This window comes from Sphaerodactylus townsendi, linkage group LG13 (genome assembly GCF_021028975.2).
Source record: "Sphaerodactylus townsendi isolate TG3544 linkage group LG13, MPM_Stown_v2.3, whole genome shotgun sequence".
NCBI lineage: Eukaryota > Metazoa > Chordata > Lepidosauria > Squamata > Sphaerodactylidae > Sphaerodactylus > Sphaerodactylus townsendi.
In genome coordinates this window covers 29540215-29557917 of record NC_059437.1, presented here as the reverse complement: position 1 = coordinate 29557917, position 17703 = coordinate 29540215, and the positions used below count along the sequence as shown (strand labels likewise).

Here is a 17703-nt window from a genome sequence, read left to right as displayed (position 1 = left end):
CTACACCTGCCCCATTTCTTTCAAGTTTCTTTTGGGGTGCTTTTTTTTTGTCTCATTCCCCTCTGTTAGTGGCTTTTCACACAGAAGGTTGGGTACAAACGCTTCAAATAACCAAAAGCCTCTCATGTAGGGTTGCCAGTTCTGGACTGTTAAATACCTGGAGATTTTGGGGGTGGATCCTGGCGACGATCAGGTTTGGGGGAGAAACCTCAGCAGAGTATAATGCAATAGAGTCCACCCTCCGAGGCAGCCCTTTTCTCCAGGAGAACTATCTTTCTTGTCTTGAGTACAGTTGTAATAGCAGATCTCCAGGAGGCTGGAAACCATACTCTCAACTGTGGTCAATCAACATCACGTGTTCAAGTTAAAAATACACATGCCTTCTGACCAAATCGGGTTGGAAAAACCTGACCAGCACACTTCCGGATGATTTCCCCCCCAAGAACTTTTGTTCATAACACTGAGCTGTTTCCCCTCGATGCTGCATCTTTGCTGGTTCCTTATGGGGTGTCTCTCTGGTCTATTTTTAACGTCTGCCTGATCTACTTATCTATTGTACACCGCCTCGCTCACGCACATTCTGCGAAGAGGTGGGATATAATATACCGATAAAGAAAACCATATATATACACACACACATATACATCTACGTGAAAACAACAGCTGCCTTTACCCTCTCTGAGTCTTCTGAGACTCGGTGCTCATATTACTCTTGCCGCAGCGGCCATGTTGAGCGCCGCTCAGAAAGCAAAGGCAGCTGCTGGGAAGAAGCGGCACCAGAAGGGGCGGCGCTGGTCGGGCTGAGGCCGGCGCCGCTCCTCCTCCTCCTCCCTTTCGGAGCAGGCGGCAGGTCCCCGCGCCTTGCGGGCACCAGTGTCGCCGCCGCCGCTCGCGGGTCGCGAGTCCTGTGAAGAGGAGCCGCCCGCCCGCCCGCCCGCCGGCGCCATGGCCGGCCGCAGCGTCGCCAACGCCACCAGCAGCAACAGCAGCCCCTGCATTGTGGTGAGTGTGGCCGGCTGAGGAGGGGGCGCGCGCAGCCCAGGGGCCGGGCCTCCCCCACCCCCGGGAGGAGCAGCAGCGTGCTCCTCAGAGGAAGAAAGGCCGAAAGCAGGAGGGATAGGTGCTCCTACAAAGGAGGTTCAAAACAGACCTGGGAAACGGGTTGTGGTGAGGACGGGGGAGCAGCCGTTGGAGCGTCAGTTTCCCTTTGCAACGGAGCGTGTTTTGTCTTTCCCTCAAAAGGGAAGAGGGTTGACGCTGGAAGTCTTCTTGGGAGGGGAGAGAATCCATTGGAGCCTCCACTTTCCTTCCCCCAGCTCGAATGTGTCTCACCCCCAAATAAATTAAAACTAGGGGTGAGGCGACTTAGTTTGTGTGCGGGCTTAATTGCAACTGAGCTGCTGACCAGTAAAAAGAGGTGGTGCTGGGTGATAAAAGTGTCCCATCACCCCCAAAATGAGGTTTCAACAGAGAGTAAAGCTGTAGTTCACGGCGAAAGGAAAGAGCGAGAGCGTTTGGTTAGGTTGAGGTAGCTTAACGGCTGGAGAGGAATCGAATTTGAACCTCAGTTTATATTTGCTCCCCGTTAAAATGTGTGTTCCTTAAGAGATGTTGAAGCTGAGGGTGGGGCCTTACAACCTGAGGCCCCACCCTACAACCTGAACATCTCTTCGAGGGTGTGTAGGAGGCAGTGGAAAGTGGGGAAGCCAGAGGTTTCTAGACTAAGGGGACTAGAGGGGTGTTGAAGGGATTTTAAAGGGTGGAAGGTGCAGTTTACTCCCTTCCCTTAAGGTGAACCTGTGAAGAGGGGAGGTTAAAAACTAGAAATGTGTTTTAGAAAAAAATGGAATGTGAGGGGTTTTGAGGACAGAATATTTCCTGTATAAGTGCAAGTTTGTGATTATGAAGGAGAGGTATTGTTTTGGTAGGGTTGGAGGTCACAAGTTTCGCTCAGAGGATGGGGTATACCTAGGGTTTTCGTGTATTGTTTGGGAGTAGGTGGAGACCAGTTTCTTAGATAAAGATTGATGGATCATTCCATTTGGAAAATCTGTATCTGTGGGTGAAACACCTGCAGGAAGCATCCAGTATTTATAACTTGATCAGGTTGAGAGGAAAGAGAGTTGTGAAAGTCACCTTAAAGCCTTTTGTTGCAGGAGCCCATTGGACCTTGATGATCACATAGATCGAGGTGCAAAGGAATGTTCTGGCTTGGAAAGGCCTGTATGGGTTGGTACCTGGGGTATTTGAAACAAGGAGTTGTGCGGGAAAGGGATCACTTGAAAAGGAAAGCTTCGAACTATCAGTGGTGTCTTTTATTCTTAGCTGAGGACAGGAAATGGTGTAATACATTGCCCAACTATCCTTCTTGTTTTTAAAAATAAGAAACACCTCGCATGTGTTCAAAAGGTTCAGCAAGGACAAGTTAAGATGAGCTATTTCCTGTTCGTAGGATGTAGGTTTGAAGGTCATGTTTGGGATGATTTTGTTTGCCCTGATTAGTTTAATAGAACTAGTCATGTGTATGTAGGTTGATGCTGTTATAGACTGAATGGCAAAACAGTGACAAACTAAACAATGCAGCACCATAACCTTGACACTGTAATGAAAGTATCCAGTGCTTTGCTTTGGTTTCCTTGCAAATCCTGACTATAATAATGGATTTCAGATTTCAGCTTTTTCTTTTTTTCTGAAGACCTTTCGCTTGCAGACTATATGCTTATGTACTCTGGATGCATGTAAGAGAAAAGAGGGCAAACTGGGGAAATACAGCTTTTGACAGCCAATTTGCTTGAAGTGAGTGTTTACATGAAGAGAGAACAATTAGTGAAAGGAAAGGGAGATTTGGGGACATCACTAGAGAACCTTGCTCATGAGAGCAATTTTTGCACTCAGGCCTCCTGCATTTTAATTCTTAGAAGGAATTCTGCCACTTCCTGACCCATGCTTCTTGCTAAGCTGAAGGAGCATAGAAGAATGGACTCTGAACTGCTGGATCTTGAGTTCCTAGCCTAAGGATGTTTGCCCTAGTTTTATGCAGTGGGGTACCCTGCTCTCAAATAGGCATTCACCACAGCCTTTCCGCTCAGGTACAGTGAAAAGGGGAGAAAGTTCTGGTAGGAGCTTCATCATGAACCCACACAGGTTGTGCACAAACCTGCTGAGAAGTCTGAATGCTGCTGTTTGTGAATTGCAGTTGTATCCATGTTACACTTAAGTCTCACTTGACATGATAAATTATTTTCATAATCTTATTATGTGTTGGTCCATCTCTTTTCTGATGCATGGAGTTATGGACAAGAGTGAGATGTAATTTCTTCTTCTAAGGCATCACATTAAAAGTAAGCCTGACTTTCATCTGTAGCCTAGACTAGTGTTTGTATTTATTATGTGTTTTCAAAAACTCCTAATTCATAATAAGTAATCTTTTACTTAGTTGAATGTTGATGTACAGGGCATACATGATAGCCTTCCCAGTTGCATAATTCAATAAGGGCATTGCTACCTGGAACCATGAGGCCTCAGTTTTCCAGGTCTCCACTGATTCCATCCCAGCCAATGATAAAAGCAAGGCCCTTGTATATACAAAGGTTCTATCAATAGGTTATAGGTCCCTCCTGTTCTTAGAAGTGTAAGATGACTTTTCTGTATTTTACAGGTTGCCTTTTTATGGGGTAATGTTTTACTGTGCAGATCCTTGTTTTGACACCATTACAGACTGTAGGATCATTATTTGTGAGGAAAATATGTAGTTTTTCTCTTTTCCTTTCAGATTGGAGATGATGAACAGGGATATGACCTCGATTTGTTCTGTATACCAAAGCATTACGCAGATGACTTGGAAAAAGTCTACATTCCTCATGGACTTATTATGGACAGGTTTGTTTGACTTACAGTAATGTTTGGGCAGTGCAGTTCGGGGAGGGGAATCCCCCTCTAGAGGCAGTGTAGGCTTATGCTAGTGGATTTGCCCTCCCCAGGGCACTAACACCAGCAGAGGGGTAAATCTGCCGGCGTCCAGCCACTGTGGCACTCTGCAACGTCTGCTGGCATTCCAGAGGACATGGTTGAACTTAGTCAGCCTCCAGAGCCTGCTCGACCTCCCTACATCAGCAGAGTTGCTGGTGCAGATATGTCACGACTTTCATGGTGTATCTTTATTCCTCGCTAAGGGGGATCCTCTGCTTTTTTGCTTTTTATAACTCTTGAGAGCTTCCTACACTACAGGAAAGCCCTCTGGAGGAGGCTGGGCAGCACTGCTCCAGTGCCATCTCCACCCACCAGCTCTGGATTGAGCTGAATAACAAATGCTCCGAGTTTGTATGCTTAAAAAATATTTCCATTATTACTAATCCTTGTATGTGTGTGCTTTTGTTTTGACATCCTTAACTAAGGGCCAGGGACTAGTTTACTTTCCTTAAGAAATGCGTATGTACCGTTCACTCTAGATCTTGCTAAAGAATGCAGTTCCAGTGACAACCCTCTGATTGCATCTTCTGTACCAGTCCAGTGGTGACTTTGCACTTGGCTGATAAACCATTTTGATCCATTATGAGCAGTCCATACCATGACTTTGTATGACTGGCTGCCATAAGTGAAGCATGCTATATTTTTGCTTAGAAAAATCAAGAATTAAAGTTTCACTCTTCTACTTATGGTAGTTTCTAAGCAGCAGTGTAATTATCTAAATAAATAATGCTACATTTGCTGCTGTATGAGAATATTCATAATAAAACTAAGGAAACTAACCAGAATCACTATCAGTGTTGCTTAAAATGTGAGAACAGAGACATTACAAAATAACCAAGTTGGGTTTCAAACTTGGATGTATTATTACTTATTTATTCACATTATAAATCTGGATTGCTATAATCAGGAGTTTAAGAGAATATGTGTACTCATATTGTTGGTTTCATGTTAATACAGCATGTGTAACTTATTTTCTCTTTGCAAAAAAGAACAAAAACAAAAGCTTTGACTCAGTAGTAGAGCATTTGCTTTGAATGCAGAAGGTCCCAGGTCAATCCTCAACATCTCCAGTTGAGAAGACCAGATAGTAGGAGATGTGAAAAACCTCTAAGACCCTGGAGAGGCCTTCCAATCTAAGTAGACAGTACTGACCTGGATAGCCCAATGGCTTGATTATATATAAGGCAACTTAACATGTTGGGATAAAACCTCTTTCATGAAAGATTACTGTAGATGATCCTGATTCTTTGCTTTGGTTATGTTACTTCAGGAATCAGTGGGTTGTACACAAAAGTACTCTTCTGTGTGTGATTGGAAGGGGTCTTACACTTCCAGAAGAGCTGTTTACAAGTTAGTGCTAGAATGGTGGATGAGAAAAGTGAAAACTGTGACCAAATACAATGTTTTGCTTATGGGAGGTTTTGTATAAGCCAAAGTATGAGAACTGTTACCGTATTGAACCTACTTGTGTAAACGCATGCACATACATTTGCAGAACAGTCTTAGCAACTATTCTCTTCTCCTCACTGTTTTTTGGACCCAACATTCTGTTCCACTGTCTCATAAAGTTCAGCTCATTGATGTGATTGCCTGTCATGTTGTTCAAAACACAACTTTTAAGGTGAGAGTGATTATCTATTCCTGGCTGACTTGTTTCCAATTTATTGGGATGGTGCACTCCGAAGACAAAGTCAGGCTATAATACAATGAAGAATGTTAGTTCAGTGTGGCTTTTTAAACTGTGCTTCATATCTTTTGAAAAATTTCCAGTTACTAGGCACAGACATTGATTTGCTTTGGCACACAGTCCTTTGCAAAATCAAGTATGTTTGGCAGTGTTACTATTAGGTTAACCTTGAGAAGTGAGAAAGCAGAAATGTCACTGATCAGTAAATAGTCCTATTCACTGTGAAGTGGAAGTTAAATATACTGTATTGGATGAGCAAGGACTGTTCGTTTGTAACTGGGTATGTGCATTTCTCAGGTGCATCCTCAGATATTTATACTGTTTTAGTAATGTGTATAATGACTATTATTTATGAAGAGACTGAACATTGGAGACTGTCTAGTAAATGGTTGCTGTTCAGCTAAAAATGTGCTATCTTTCCACAGGACAGAGAGGTTGGCACGAGAGATTATGAAGGGCATGGGAGGGCATCACATTGTAGCGCTCTGTGTGCTTAAGGGGGGCTACAAGTTCTTTGCTGATTTGCTGGACTACATCAAAGCTCTGAACCGAAACAGTGACAAGTCCATTCCTATGACTGTAGACTTCATCAGGTTGAAAAGCTATTGTGTAAGTGTGTCAAAAGAATTCTCTTTTTTGCCTTGGCATTCTAGACACCAGAAATTTTTGACTCCTGTCTTTCCCTTAGGATTGGGAGACTCATTGAACTGGGCTATACAGCAGGCAGAAGCAGCAGTATGGCAAGTCTCCTATCTAAGGAAGGGCTGTTAGTTTTATCTTGATTCATGTATTTTTATTGGAGTTAATTGAAAGCACAGATATTTTTGCTGTTCTAAGCAGGCAATGTGTATATTAATAGTTACTATGAAAAGCCTTACAATTGCCTCTTTCCGGTCAAAATCTTAGGATAAGTCACACTTTTCTTCCTGGAAAGGGGCACAGGAATCTCATATTGTACTGCGCTTTGCTCTGCCATTCAGTATAAGAACTACACCTCCTTCCCTCTTTTGAATCAGGATAAGGTGGGCTGTCATGAGTCATTAAGCAGGAGCTCTAGGGCCATGTGTCTGTTAATGTCATGTGATTCTCAATACGGTAACCTTCCGATGCTGCCTCTACACACTTACAAACAATACAGATAGATCAGAAGAAAATGTTTCACTAGTGTGGCTCAGGTTGTTCTTTGCAGTCCAGTATGAAATGCAGGGGTGTATTTAAATCTGACAGAACAAAAAGATTAAAGTACACTCAGAAGGTGAAGGCTAAAATGCCGATCATTCAAGTGTGCTGTTGCTTAAGGCTAAAATGCAGAGTTTGAGATTATCAGGATTTTCAAGTCCCAAACTAATTTTCAGAAACCATTATTTCCTGATAGCTCTTGCTCATGGACACCATGTGATGCACTGACAAACACTGCTATTAATGCATACATGTTCACTTTGGAATATGCCCACACAATAAGAACTCATGATTTACTGAGTACTATACACCAACACTAATCTGCAGGTCATTATTTACAACATAAAGAGAGCCTGCTGGATTAGACCAGTCCAATCTAGCCCTGCATACTGTTTCACATAGCAGCCAACCAGTTTCCCTGGAGGGCAAAATAAACTGGGTATCAAAGCTGAGGTTCTACCCTGCTGCTGTCTCCCAGCATTGGTATTCAGATGTTTGCTGCCTTGTATGTGGAGGCTCCTTTTAGTTGCCATGGCTAGCAGTCTTGGATGGGACTACCTATTTTCGTAGTCATCCCTTTCTCCACTGGCCATGAATTTCATAGTTTAATTACTCATTGAGTAAAGTATTTCCTTTGTCCTGAATCTATTTCCCAAAAATTTCAGAAATATTCACAGTGAAGAAAGTCTCTTGTTGAAGTCTTGCTCGTATTGGAATCATAGATGCAATCATTGAGCTTAGGTGTTAGTCCAATGGGAGTTATTGTCCTTTCTTTTGGAAATTATGTATTTGTTTTTTCTTTGAAATCATCTTCAGTTAGGTTTTTTAAAGCTATCTTTGTTTAATAGGGAGTGGGAATCATTGGTGATTATCCAGTATAACATTTGTATTTAAGAATTAGAAAGGTAACTTGTAGAATACAGTATTTGGGTAATTTGGCATCATACCTCAGTATTTCTATTCCTTTTTTACATACAACTCTTTCTAGTGCTGAGAAAACATAATTTCATAATGTGGTTGACTGTGAAATTTGCAGTTCATTCTATAGAGCTAAAATTGCTGACTGTTCGAAGGTTTTAAAATTAAGCATTGATGTGGCATGAGTGATTGATCTTTCCTTAAGAATAGATGAGAAACATACTGGCCAAGTTGGGGTTCCAGTTTTGTAAATTTCAGGGTGAAATACATATAACACTTCATCCTGTTTCTTGGAACTGTTCACCCACAAGGTGGTAAGTGCTACATAAAGCTCAACAGTGCTCACTGTCTCTCTCTTGGGTATTCTGTGTTCTTCTGCATCTGTATTTTTTAAATTGTTTCTGCTAATCTTTCTGGTGACTCCCATAGCGCTAATACAGGCCTAACAATCCCAGTCTTTCTGAATTGGTTTCATTTTAAGAAACCTTGTTGAAGAACAGGAAACATCCTTTCCCCCCAAATTGCTGTCGTCCCCCCCCCCCCACACTGTGTTTTTGGGCCACTTAGTCAAAGTAGAAGAGGACAGTTGATAGTGGTAGAAAAGGGACACAGCATTATTGAGTGCAGTGTACATCTCTGTGCTTCTCTATGCTTAGCTGAAGAAAATACTGCTGTTCCACTCTAGTGTTATGGATCATTCCAGGTCTTATAACCTTTATTTTTCTTTTCTAAGTGTCACATTTTAAATTCAGTAGGGATTCCTTTTTTAAAATAATGTTAACTTTCTTTCTCTCCTGTTTTAAAATTAGAATGACCAGTCAACTGGTGATATAAAGGTCATTGGTGGTGATGACCTCTCGACCCTAACTGGAAAGGTATGTCCATTTATAGAAAAATACTCATAACAACCTAAGCAGAAACCTGCAAGATCAGACCAGTGGTCTATCTAGTTCAGCATCCTGTTTCACATAGTGGCCAAACACTAGAGCACCAATAGCAGGCCAGTGTTTTATAGTTGCTGTAAAGCGCTCTGCTGTAAGTTACTGCATTTTTCAGCCCTTACATTAAAATAATTATATGTAGTTCATAGAAAACTAATATTTTAGTCAAATAAAGGCAAAAACATTTTAGAAGACATGCACTAGTGTTGCTGGATCCCCTTTGTTCTGGCTGTGTTGGACAGTATTGCACACCAGCACAGTCTTGGCATGCAAGTAGTTTTTTGACACAATCAAAATTTTACCTTTCTCTCATGCTATCAGCTATCCTGTGATGTGTTGAACTGTGAATGAACAAAGGGTTGCTTTGTATGGTCTTAGCTCCCGTGTATGCCTTGCAGTCCCTTACTGTCTGTTCTGAATTCTACTGTGGGACTCACGGTTTTAAAAATGGCTGTAGAGATGAATATTTAACTTTTTTGGTTAGATTATTGATCATATGAAGGTACCCAGAACAGCACAGAAATATCAGCTAATTAGAAACAGCAGGATGTTGCAAGTAATATATTTGATTTGTTATTAACACTTTTCTTCCTAATTCTCAGCCAGCTCTGAATCTTCATTGGGATTAGTAGTTTATTTTTGAACTATAATAAAGTTTCTGTTTGGCATCCAAAAGAATGCACTAATGAGCTCTAGAAACTTAGGTAATTTAACTACAGGGCATAATTTGTAGCCATATTCTCCTGGCTTGTTTCATAGATGAGGCATTTGCTTATATTTGTGTACTGGTTAATTAGGGAAATAGTGAACTGAAAAACAGTCTGAAAATGTCAGGATAAATAAAAATTGGAAACCAAGTTTGACTTAAATGACTCATGGGTTTCTGTTTTTTTCCATCCTCTAGAATGTCTTGATTGTAGAAGTAAGTATTGAGCTTGCATTTACTTTTTTTAACATGTATAATTTGTATTAATGCTATGTAATCAGTTAGTCATGAACCTTACTGCTGCCTTCCAAGATCACATCGTTTCACTTCAGAATAACAACAGTCCTCTGACTCCAGTAGGGCCAGCTCTCAGTAAGGATTAAAATCCTCTAAAGAAGAAAAGGTGTTTCAAAAGCTTAGTATACTCACTTGGGGAAGCAACCACCACATTTTAAACTTATGTGTTTGATAGCTTGTTTTCTAAATGAGTAATCAAGAATGTACGGTTGAACTGCATTGTGACCAGCTGCATTTTTATAAGTGAAAAATACTTTTTGTAAAAGTAACGGAGATACTGTAGCTTTGTTAAACATTCCAGATCCTGAAATTATATCTATGTGCAGGTACATTCCTACCATTACTTTTACTTAAACTTGATAAGGATATATTTTATTTCTGCTTATTTTGCATTTGACTGGTTGTTGAGGTGGGGGGGTATGCGCATGTCTGAGAGAATTTATTTTAAATTACCTTTTCAAGGCTATCTGTTTCTTAATTGTCAGGATATAATTGATACCGGTAAGACAATGAAGACCCTCCTGTCTCTGCTGAAGCAGTACAATCCAAAGATGGTAAAGGTAGCCAGGTATGTTTTGATTGCTATCAGTTCCAGTGCCTTTTTGTGAATAGTCTAGAAATTTGCAAAGATTGGGGTAGGCCTGGTAGGGCTTTTGTTTATATTGCAATAACTCAGTTGTTTCCCCAATTCTTAGGACAAATAAAAACTCTGAGAGGAAGATGTGAACTTTTCAGTATTGTTTGGTCTTTTTCTAAGATTGAGTCTTGAAGACTGTCCTTGCGAAAAATATAGGCTCGGTTGGAAACTATTCCCTCTCTTTCTGTGTGCTTCTGCTAACAAAGAACAAGAAAGGAAAATATTTGGTGGTACACATTTTATTATGAAGAACAAATTTATTTTTTAAGCTAAAAATTACCATTTTACAACAACCACCACCCCACCCCTCGAACTCCTAGCACAGACAGTCTTACAGCAGAGCTGTTGTTTCAGAAGACAAGCGATGTCAGTCAGGATCGTGAGTCCTCTTAAATAGCTATACCTGATGTTTTTGCTTCATGATATTACTTTACTCCTCACAAGCCAACTTATTCTGTATGCTTTTCTTATCAGTTGGAAGCTGTCTTCCTAAACAAACGTATTTAATGTTCTTGCTTTAATTGGATTCAAAGTACTATTTACTTTGTAGAGGTCTCAGTTAACTGAAGTAGCTATTTAAAATAACATTGGATCCCCAAAGCCAGTGAATCCTAATCTGGTGGATTTCCAGATGTTTGGGGGTGTGCTGTGGGCTTCAGAGGAAACTTGAAATGGGGCTGATGTGTGTCCATTGAAGGTTTCCTTCCTTTTTCAGGGGTCTGGAGTTGGTTTTTCAACAGCAAGTGCTTGGTTGTGCTGTTAGATCCAGTCTTACAGACAGAGTTTTGTTTCTCCATAGCTGCACATGTCCCAAGGAACATCCCTCACTGATTTTAAAGGGCTGTAGTAACTGCTTGTTTGTTTTTGGGCAGAGTCTGGTATATTGGTACCCCAATCCATGACTTCAAAAGACCACTTGCTCTTATATGAACCTGCCTGTCAATATCTTCCAGTTAGGCCTTACTCTAAGGCCAGATATATGGTTTATCTGAGACTTACCTTTTCTATAGCAGCATATTAACTGGAATTTTCTCCCTACAAATACCTGCATCGTGCCATAGCCTTTTAAATGCTGGGTTCTTATTTGCCCAGACTTCTGGTTGATTTTTGTTAATTTTGGCATATGTACTTTTTCATTAGCACTATGTGCACGATTTGGCCATTTCTCTTCTTGCCCCATCTTCTGCTTGGGTTAATTTTATTGCATTAGGTTGCTATTTGTGTGTGGGCTATCACTGATTTTTATGTTCTTGCTGCACTATTTTAATATTTGTTCTATTGTTAATCGCCTTGGAAACCTTTATAAATGTGCCATCTTTTCTACCAACCATGAAAACTTCAATTGAGAGGCGGGAAAAAAATATTTTCTAATACATGTAATTCCTTGTCTACCATCAAAGTTTCTTGTTAGTGAAAGTAACCTGACATCTTCCTTTTCCTTATGTAAACAAAGAACCTTAAAAATGTAACGAAAGCTGATCGAAGGTTTGTTTCTGCTGCCCTCTCTAGCTCTTGATTGTTTATTCTGTGATGTATCTGTGAAGGAGATCAGAACTTCATGTTTGTTCATGTAGCAAGTGCAGAATGTATTTACTTTTTTAATATTCTATTGCAATTCATCTCATTTGGTGTCTTTTAACAGCTTGTTGGTCAAAAGAACACCTCGAAGTGTAGGATACCGGCCTGACTGTAAGTGAATTTTATGCAAATGTTAAGGGTACACAAATTTGGGGTATTTGGATAGAGAGAGAGATGTGAAAAGTACCGAAGAGAAGAGCTGCTAGATTTAAAGAGTATCTGTAATCTTATGAAATGAGTAGAGATAAGGTTGTAGTGGGGCCAGCATAATATGGGTCCAGATTAAGTAATGTGATCTGGGTTGTATTGTACAGTCCATAAACTTGCTGTATATATGAGAAGTAATAACTTTTTGTCCACCTATAGTGGCATGTTGTCATCCACTCACCCACTTTGGAGAACCTCCTGCAGTTCTTCACAATCTGTCCTGGTTTTCACCATCCCGAGCAATGTGGTATCATCTACAAAGTTGGTGACTACCCTGCTCAGCCCCAATTCCAAATGAACAAATAGCACTGGTCTCAGTACTTAATGACTCCACAAGTCTGGTTTTCAGACAAAACAGAGGAGTAGAGAACAGTATAGAAGGGCTTTTCCATCACACATTTGCTTTCCTGCCACTGGTTTTGCTCCCTCAGGCAGCTGCTGACTTCAGAATGGGCTGGAAAAGATGAGCCGGAGTTTGAACTTTCTCCGTGCTTGACTGCCAGGTTCCCTGTAACACAAGGATCTGTCAGCCCGTATCCTCTGTGGCTGCTGCCTTCGATTCTCTTTTTTCTAGGGGTTGTTCTATCCCTCCTCCTTTATTTCCACCAAGCTCCACCCAGGGCTCCTGCCAGCATCTCCTGATGAGACAGCTCCACATGTGCCTCATGTAGTGGGTGTGCCTGTCCTGCAATCCTCTGCTCAGAATCCACTCCTGCAGCTTCCAGCACTACTGCTGCTCTCCCTTGGCTCAGCCCCATGTTGCCAAGGCCTCTTGATTTGGGGTTCAAGTGTTTCAGCTGGCCTGCCCTTAGCTGACTCATTCTGAGCCGATGCAGATGTTTGGGCTGCTCCTGCCACAGTCATCCCTGTTTTGGCCAGCTGAGATTTGAGGAGGAGCCCGAAATTGACAACCATCACCCTCCCAACCTCTGACCCTCTCCAGTCCGCCTGGAGGCTTGCTTCAGCCTTACTCCCTCCTCAACTCCACCCCACGTAAAGTTGGGGAGAAGCTCTGTGGCAGATGGCTCTGGACAATTGGCGTATTTCATTCAATGTGTTATGGTTTTAAGTTTCAGAGGGTCACTGGTTAGGTTGGTCTGAAGTAGAACAGCTAGATTCAGGTCCAGTAACACCTTAGAAACCAAGAAGATTTTGTGTGTATAAGCTTTCAAGAGTCAAAGCTACAAGTATGGTTTTAAATCATGGCAATATAGTTTTGGGTGCAGCATTAGCAACTTAAAGCTTGAATGAGCTGCCCAGAGGGTCTAACACCACTGTCCAAGTGTTTCTTACGTTTAACTTAAGGGTAACCTGTTGCTTTTTTTCAGTTGTTGGATTTGAAGTGCCAGACAAGTTTGTTGTGGGATATGCTCTAGATTACAACGAATACTTCAGAGATTTGAATGTAAGTAATTACTCAATTTGTATTTCCTTGTTTAAAAACGATAGAAAGTGCTTGTTTCTTTCCCCCTATGCCTGCACTTGGGAATATCTGTTTCCATGCTGCTTTCAGTATTGGGAAGAGAAGTGCCCGAGTAACAGTAGCCATGGAAGTAAACCTATAAACAACTATGCTGTGTTTATTGCCCAACCAGTCCAGCAACTGTCTTGGAGGGCCTACAAGCAGGGTGTGAAAAGTCAGCTTTCTAATGGTTGTTTTTCCCCTGCAATTGATATTCAGGGTATGGAGGATATGAGTTAGTTCTCATGGCTGATACCTTTTCATAAATTTCTTGTATCACCATGCCCAAGGTTGACACCTCTGCCCCCGCAATTACCACAGAGGATTACAAGCCTAACTGAAGGCACACTGAACCAGCAAGCCCCAAGGCTGGGCAAGTTCCTTGCCAGGTTGCAGCAAGACCTTGATGAAGTCTACTCAGGAGTCAGCCAGCTTGAAGGAGTCTAGCTGACTCTCAGAGGCATGTTCAGCAGTAGAAGGCAACCCACCCAGGTTTCTACCAAAAATGACCCTGACCCAAGGAGCTCTGATAAAGGGGCAGGGAGAACTGGCAGCACTGACTTTCTTAGAGGAGGCTGGGAGGGGCTGCCAATTCTTTTAAAAAGTCCCAGGAGGAAGGCCAGTTTGCTCACCAATCCAACGCAAGCACACGTAGGCCCCGAAGCCTGCCACTTCCCAGGGCTTGGTTGAGGAGAAAGAATTGGCTGAGCCCAGGATTGGCCCTCCAGCGGGGAAATATTTAAAAGGTGTTCCCATTAACAGTCAGGAAGGAAATGCCAGACCCATTCCGAGGCTGATGGGAATAGATAATTGGCAATGGATTAAGAGAAACCCCCTCTTTTTGCTTTGTTCTGAAGCTGTATTTTGGGACATTTGCCCAACCAAAAGCAACCTTGGATTTGGAGGGCGAGACAGCCCTGGACTCAAACCTGACCCACCGTGGAATCTGACACCCCTTTTATTCGAGCATCTTGCAGCAGTGAGCTCCACAAGTTATTTCAACACTTTGACACTTTGCTGTTGTACATCAGTTATGGGGACCCAAAGTCAAAATGGTCTAAAGCTTCCTTCTGATTCACATCCAACACTATTCATTTGATACCAGTTTTGGGATTTTTACAGCTCCATGTTTGCAAATAGTTCCAGTTAAATAGGGTATTTCTTAAGAGAGAATCTGAGTCCCAAGTGGTAAATGGGGGACACATGAGGGCTATTTCAGAAATCACGGGGTACCTTCCTGCTGGAAGTCAAGCATGATAATAGCTTTGGTTGCTTTAAACTTGAAATTTAGCCCGTGATGCTGATGTTGCTTAGAATCACACTGTTGAACTTCACATGAATTTGTCCAGAATAAATATCACCTTCAGGTTCCATTAACTAGAATGAAAATTCTCACACACACGTTGAAATGTGCCCATTGTTTTTTTCTCTGCCTTGGGGAAAAAAGGGTGATCCTTGGAGACTCTTCATAAACAAATCATTATTCCTGAGTAGCATCCTAAAAGAATGTGGAGGGTGTGACTGCCCCTGTAGAAGGAGTAGTTCAGAGTCAAATACCTCAGAGCTTTGGAACTGTTGTCAGTTCCTAAATATAGCTTTCAAAGGAGGCTTCTGGGAAAAGAACGCTATTAACAGTTGCAAAATCTGATTTTTTAAAATGGAAGATTAGCTCTTCATTTAAAAAAGCTCGGAATTGTTCAGTGTTGTATGTAGAATTGCATGATTTGTTGAAGTCGAGTTGAGAAAGGATTATGAGGCACTTTTTACCTTAAAGAACTTTTCACCTTAAAGGTGATCTGTGCCTGATCTTTCCTGCCAGAAGAACCATCTCATTTAATTAAGATATTCTTTAGAAGCATTGATTCATGCCCTCTTGGTGTGTGAAGTTGCTCAGCAGAGCCTTTTCAACAGTGCCCAAAGACTCTGGATCATTCTTCTTCATCCATTTGGCTTCAAATGGCAAAATGCTCTTCATGCTAGGGTAAGGCAATCTTTCACCCTTACCTGGATGGCCCAGACTAGCTTGATCTCATCAGATCTCATCAGGTCACCCCTGGTTAGCATTTGGAGGGGAAGATCACCAGTGAAGTTCACGGGTGCTGTTTAGAGGCAGAAAATAACAAAACCCCTGTTAATCTCTTGCCTTGAAAACTATGGGGTTGCTGTAAGTCAGCTGCAATTTTACAACACTTTCCTCCGCTGCCACCTCCAAAAGAATATTCTGAGCACTCTGTTAATATGAGTTGGAGGTGAGAGACAAAATTTGCCCATATTGCAGTAGGGCAACCCTTCCCTGTAGGACTATGAAATAACCACTTGCTTTTATGAGATAAACTAAAAGGTTGTGCTTAGATACCATGAGGGTGGGGCTGAGCCAGCTCTCTTTCGCTGGTGACTCCAGCATCTGCATAAGAGATAAGTTGGCATCCAGTTCATACCCCATGCAGTTCAGTGGAAACCACAGTCCTAGCCTCTTCTTTGATTCTGTTACTTGGGCAACTGTATCTTGGGGAATGGTCTTTTCAACACACTGATAAAGCTTGAATAACCATGTGCAGAATGTTGCTCTCCCAAGTTTCTACTACTTGCAATTGTTGTGTTTTGTGCATTTCAGCATATTTGTGTGATAAGTGAGACTGGGAAACAGAAGTACAAGGCATGACAGTACTCGATCAAATGCAGGAGCTGCAGGACTTTGAAGCATACATCCACAGCGTCCATCTTTCACTGCCTTAGGCTCTGGTCACCAGCTTAAAATTGTGGAGTGCTCCGGCCTTGTCATTTGCTTGCTATAACTTATTGCATGTACAGTATGGGAACTTTGTCTTGTTGATTTATATTTGAGACAATGGTAGTGCAATTCTGCACTTTCCCCCCCCTTTCCTTTCTTTTTTTAAGATTGCACTATGAATCCACTGATTGTAGCTTCTTCCCCACCCCTCTTGGGGATTTGCTACGTGTTTCAACCCCGGTTTAACTCAGTCATAATTCTTCATCTTCCTTTTAAACACCCTCAGCCCAGAATTGAAATAGTTATAACTACTGTAAATGTATAAGGCGTTTTAAGATGGAAAATCTATATTAGTAATATTTTTTTAAAAAATGAGTAATTTAAGTTTTATATTGTAATAAATGCAGAAGTTGTGGTGGTTCTTGGAGAGCTGCTCTAGCATGGAGATAACGTGGCCTATACAAATAAGGCGGTGGTGGCCACTGTTACAGTTTCTGTGCTCATGAAGGAGTGTGGATGACCTGCTGACTGCTTTTTCTGGAGTTGCCTTACTGAATGTGAGAAATGCCATTTTGGCCTGTAAAGAGAGTGAGTGACAAAGGTGAATGTTTAAGTATTCCATTTAGTTTTCCACCTCCTGGAAGAACGATGGCCATTGCAAACTGTCACATAAAACCCACGGATGATGACAGGAATCCTCAAGGCTTTGCATCCAAGGAGTTCAAGGATTGCACATTAATTTTCTTTTCCCTTGTTCATCAGTTTGCAGGGTTGTCTTTCGTATCTAACCATCTTACGGTATTTTACATTTATGAGCCACGATTGTAATGCTGACTATATGAAGTGCACCCCAAAAAACATGCACTTTAAGGTAAAGGCTGCCTCTGTAAGGGTAGCACTTTTTCCACCTGCTTAAACATCTCTGGCACTTTTCACCAACAATCGCCTCTTTTTCTAGCCATGGAAGCAAACTTTTGGGCCAGGCAGTGATGCTGCTAAGATCCCAGTACCTTGATTAGGTAAAACTACTTTCAGTACCAAGGAAAGATATGTACAATTGTTTCTGGTCAAACAATATTTCAACTTGTTGAAAAAACGTTTCTATTCTGCTCTGGCAAAATAAATAGCAAAAGATTTAACTGTTCATTAAACACCCATGTGTGGAAAAGCAGAGGATGCTTGGCAGTTTATCTCTTTATTTTCCGTGCCTTGTTTTTGTGGTGAGGGTTTTTAAAAAAATAATTCGATTCCACACGGTTTTTTATCAGTAGGTACTACTTCCATTCCAAGATCTGAATCTGATATGTATTTCACTGGGAAACTGCAGCTAATTTGCATGTTTAATTTCCATTTACTTCAGCCATTCAGGTGATCTGCCATTCCTTAGTTGT

At 41.6% G+C, this 17703-nt stretch overlaps 1 protein-coding gene across 2 annotated transcripts; it reads left to right on the top strand.

Annotated features, from left to right (window-relative positions):
• Positions 1-740: 740 nt before the first annotated feature.
• HPRT1 (hypoxanthine phosphoribosyltransferase 1) lies at positions 741-17483 on the top strand. 2 transcript variants are annotated; one of them, XM_048514388.1, is made up of 9 exons: positions 741-1002; positions 3773-3879; positions 6082-6265; positions 8563-8628; positions 9599-9616; positions 10183-10265; positions 11977-12023; positions 13448-13524; positions 16196-17483. In XM_048514388.1, exons 1-9 carry the CDS (start codon positions 946-948, stop codon positions 16241-16243), a joined length of 687 nt encoding a protein of 228 aa, XP_048370345.1. In that variant the 5' UTR covers positions 741-945; the 3' UTR covers positions 16244-17483. The 2 variants fall into 2 exon arrangements, with proteins under 2 accessions (XP_048370345.1, XP_048370344.1); XM_048514387.1 differs by lacking the exon at positions 741-1002 and adding an exon at positions 2885-3089.
• The last annotated feature ends 220 nt before the right edge of the window (positions 17484-17703 follow it).

Bases quoted from the DNA above. Each gene is read 5' to 3' on its own strand.
- HPRT1 (XM_048514387.1), top strand. From the start codon at position 3,018: ATGTTTGCCCTAGTTTTATGCAGTGGGGTACCCTGCTCTCAAATAGGC. The intron at 3,880-6,081 runs GTTTGTTTGACT...ATCTTTCCACAG, and splicing joins CATGGACTTATTATGGACAG to GACAGAGAGGTTGGCACGAG. The intron at 12,024-13,447 runs GTAAGTGAATTT...GCTTTTTTTCAG, and splicing joins TGTAGGATACCGGCCTGACT to TTGTTGGATTTGAAGTGCCA.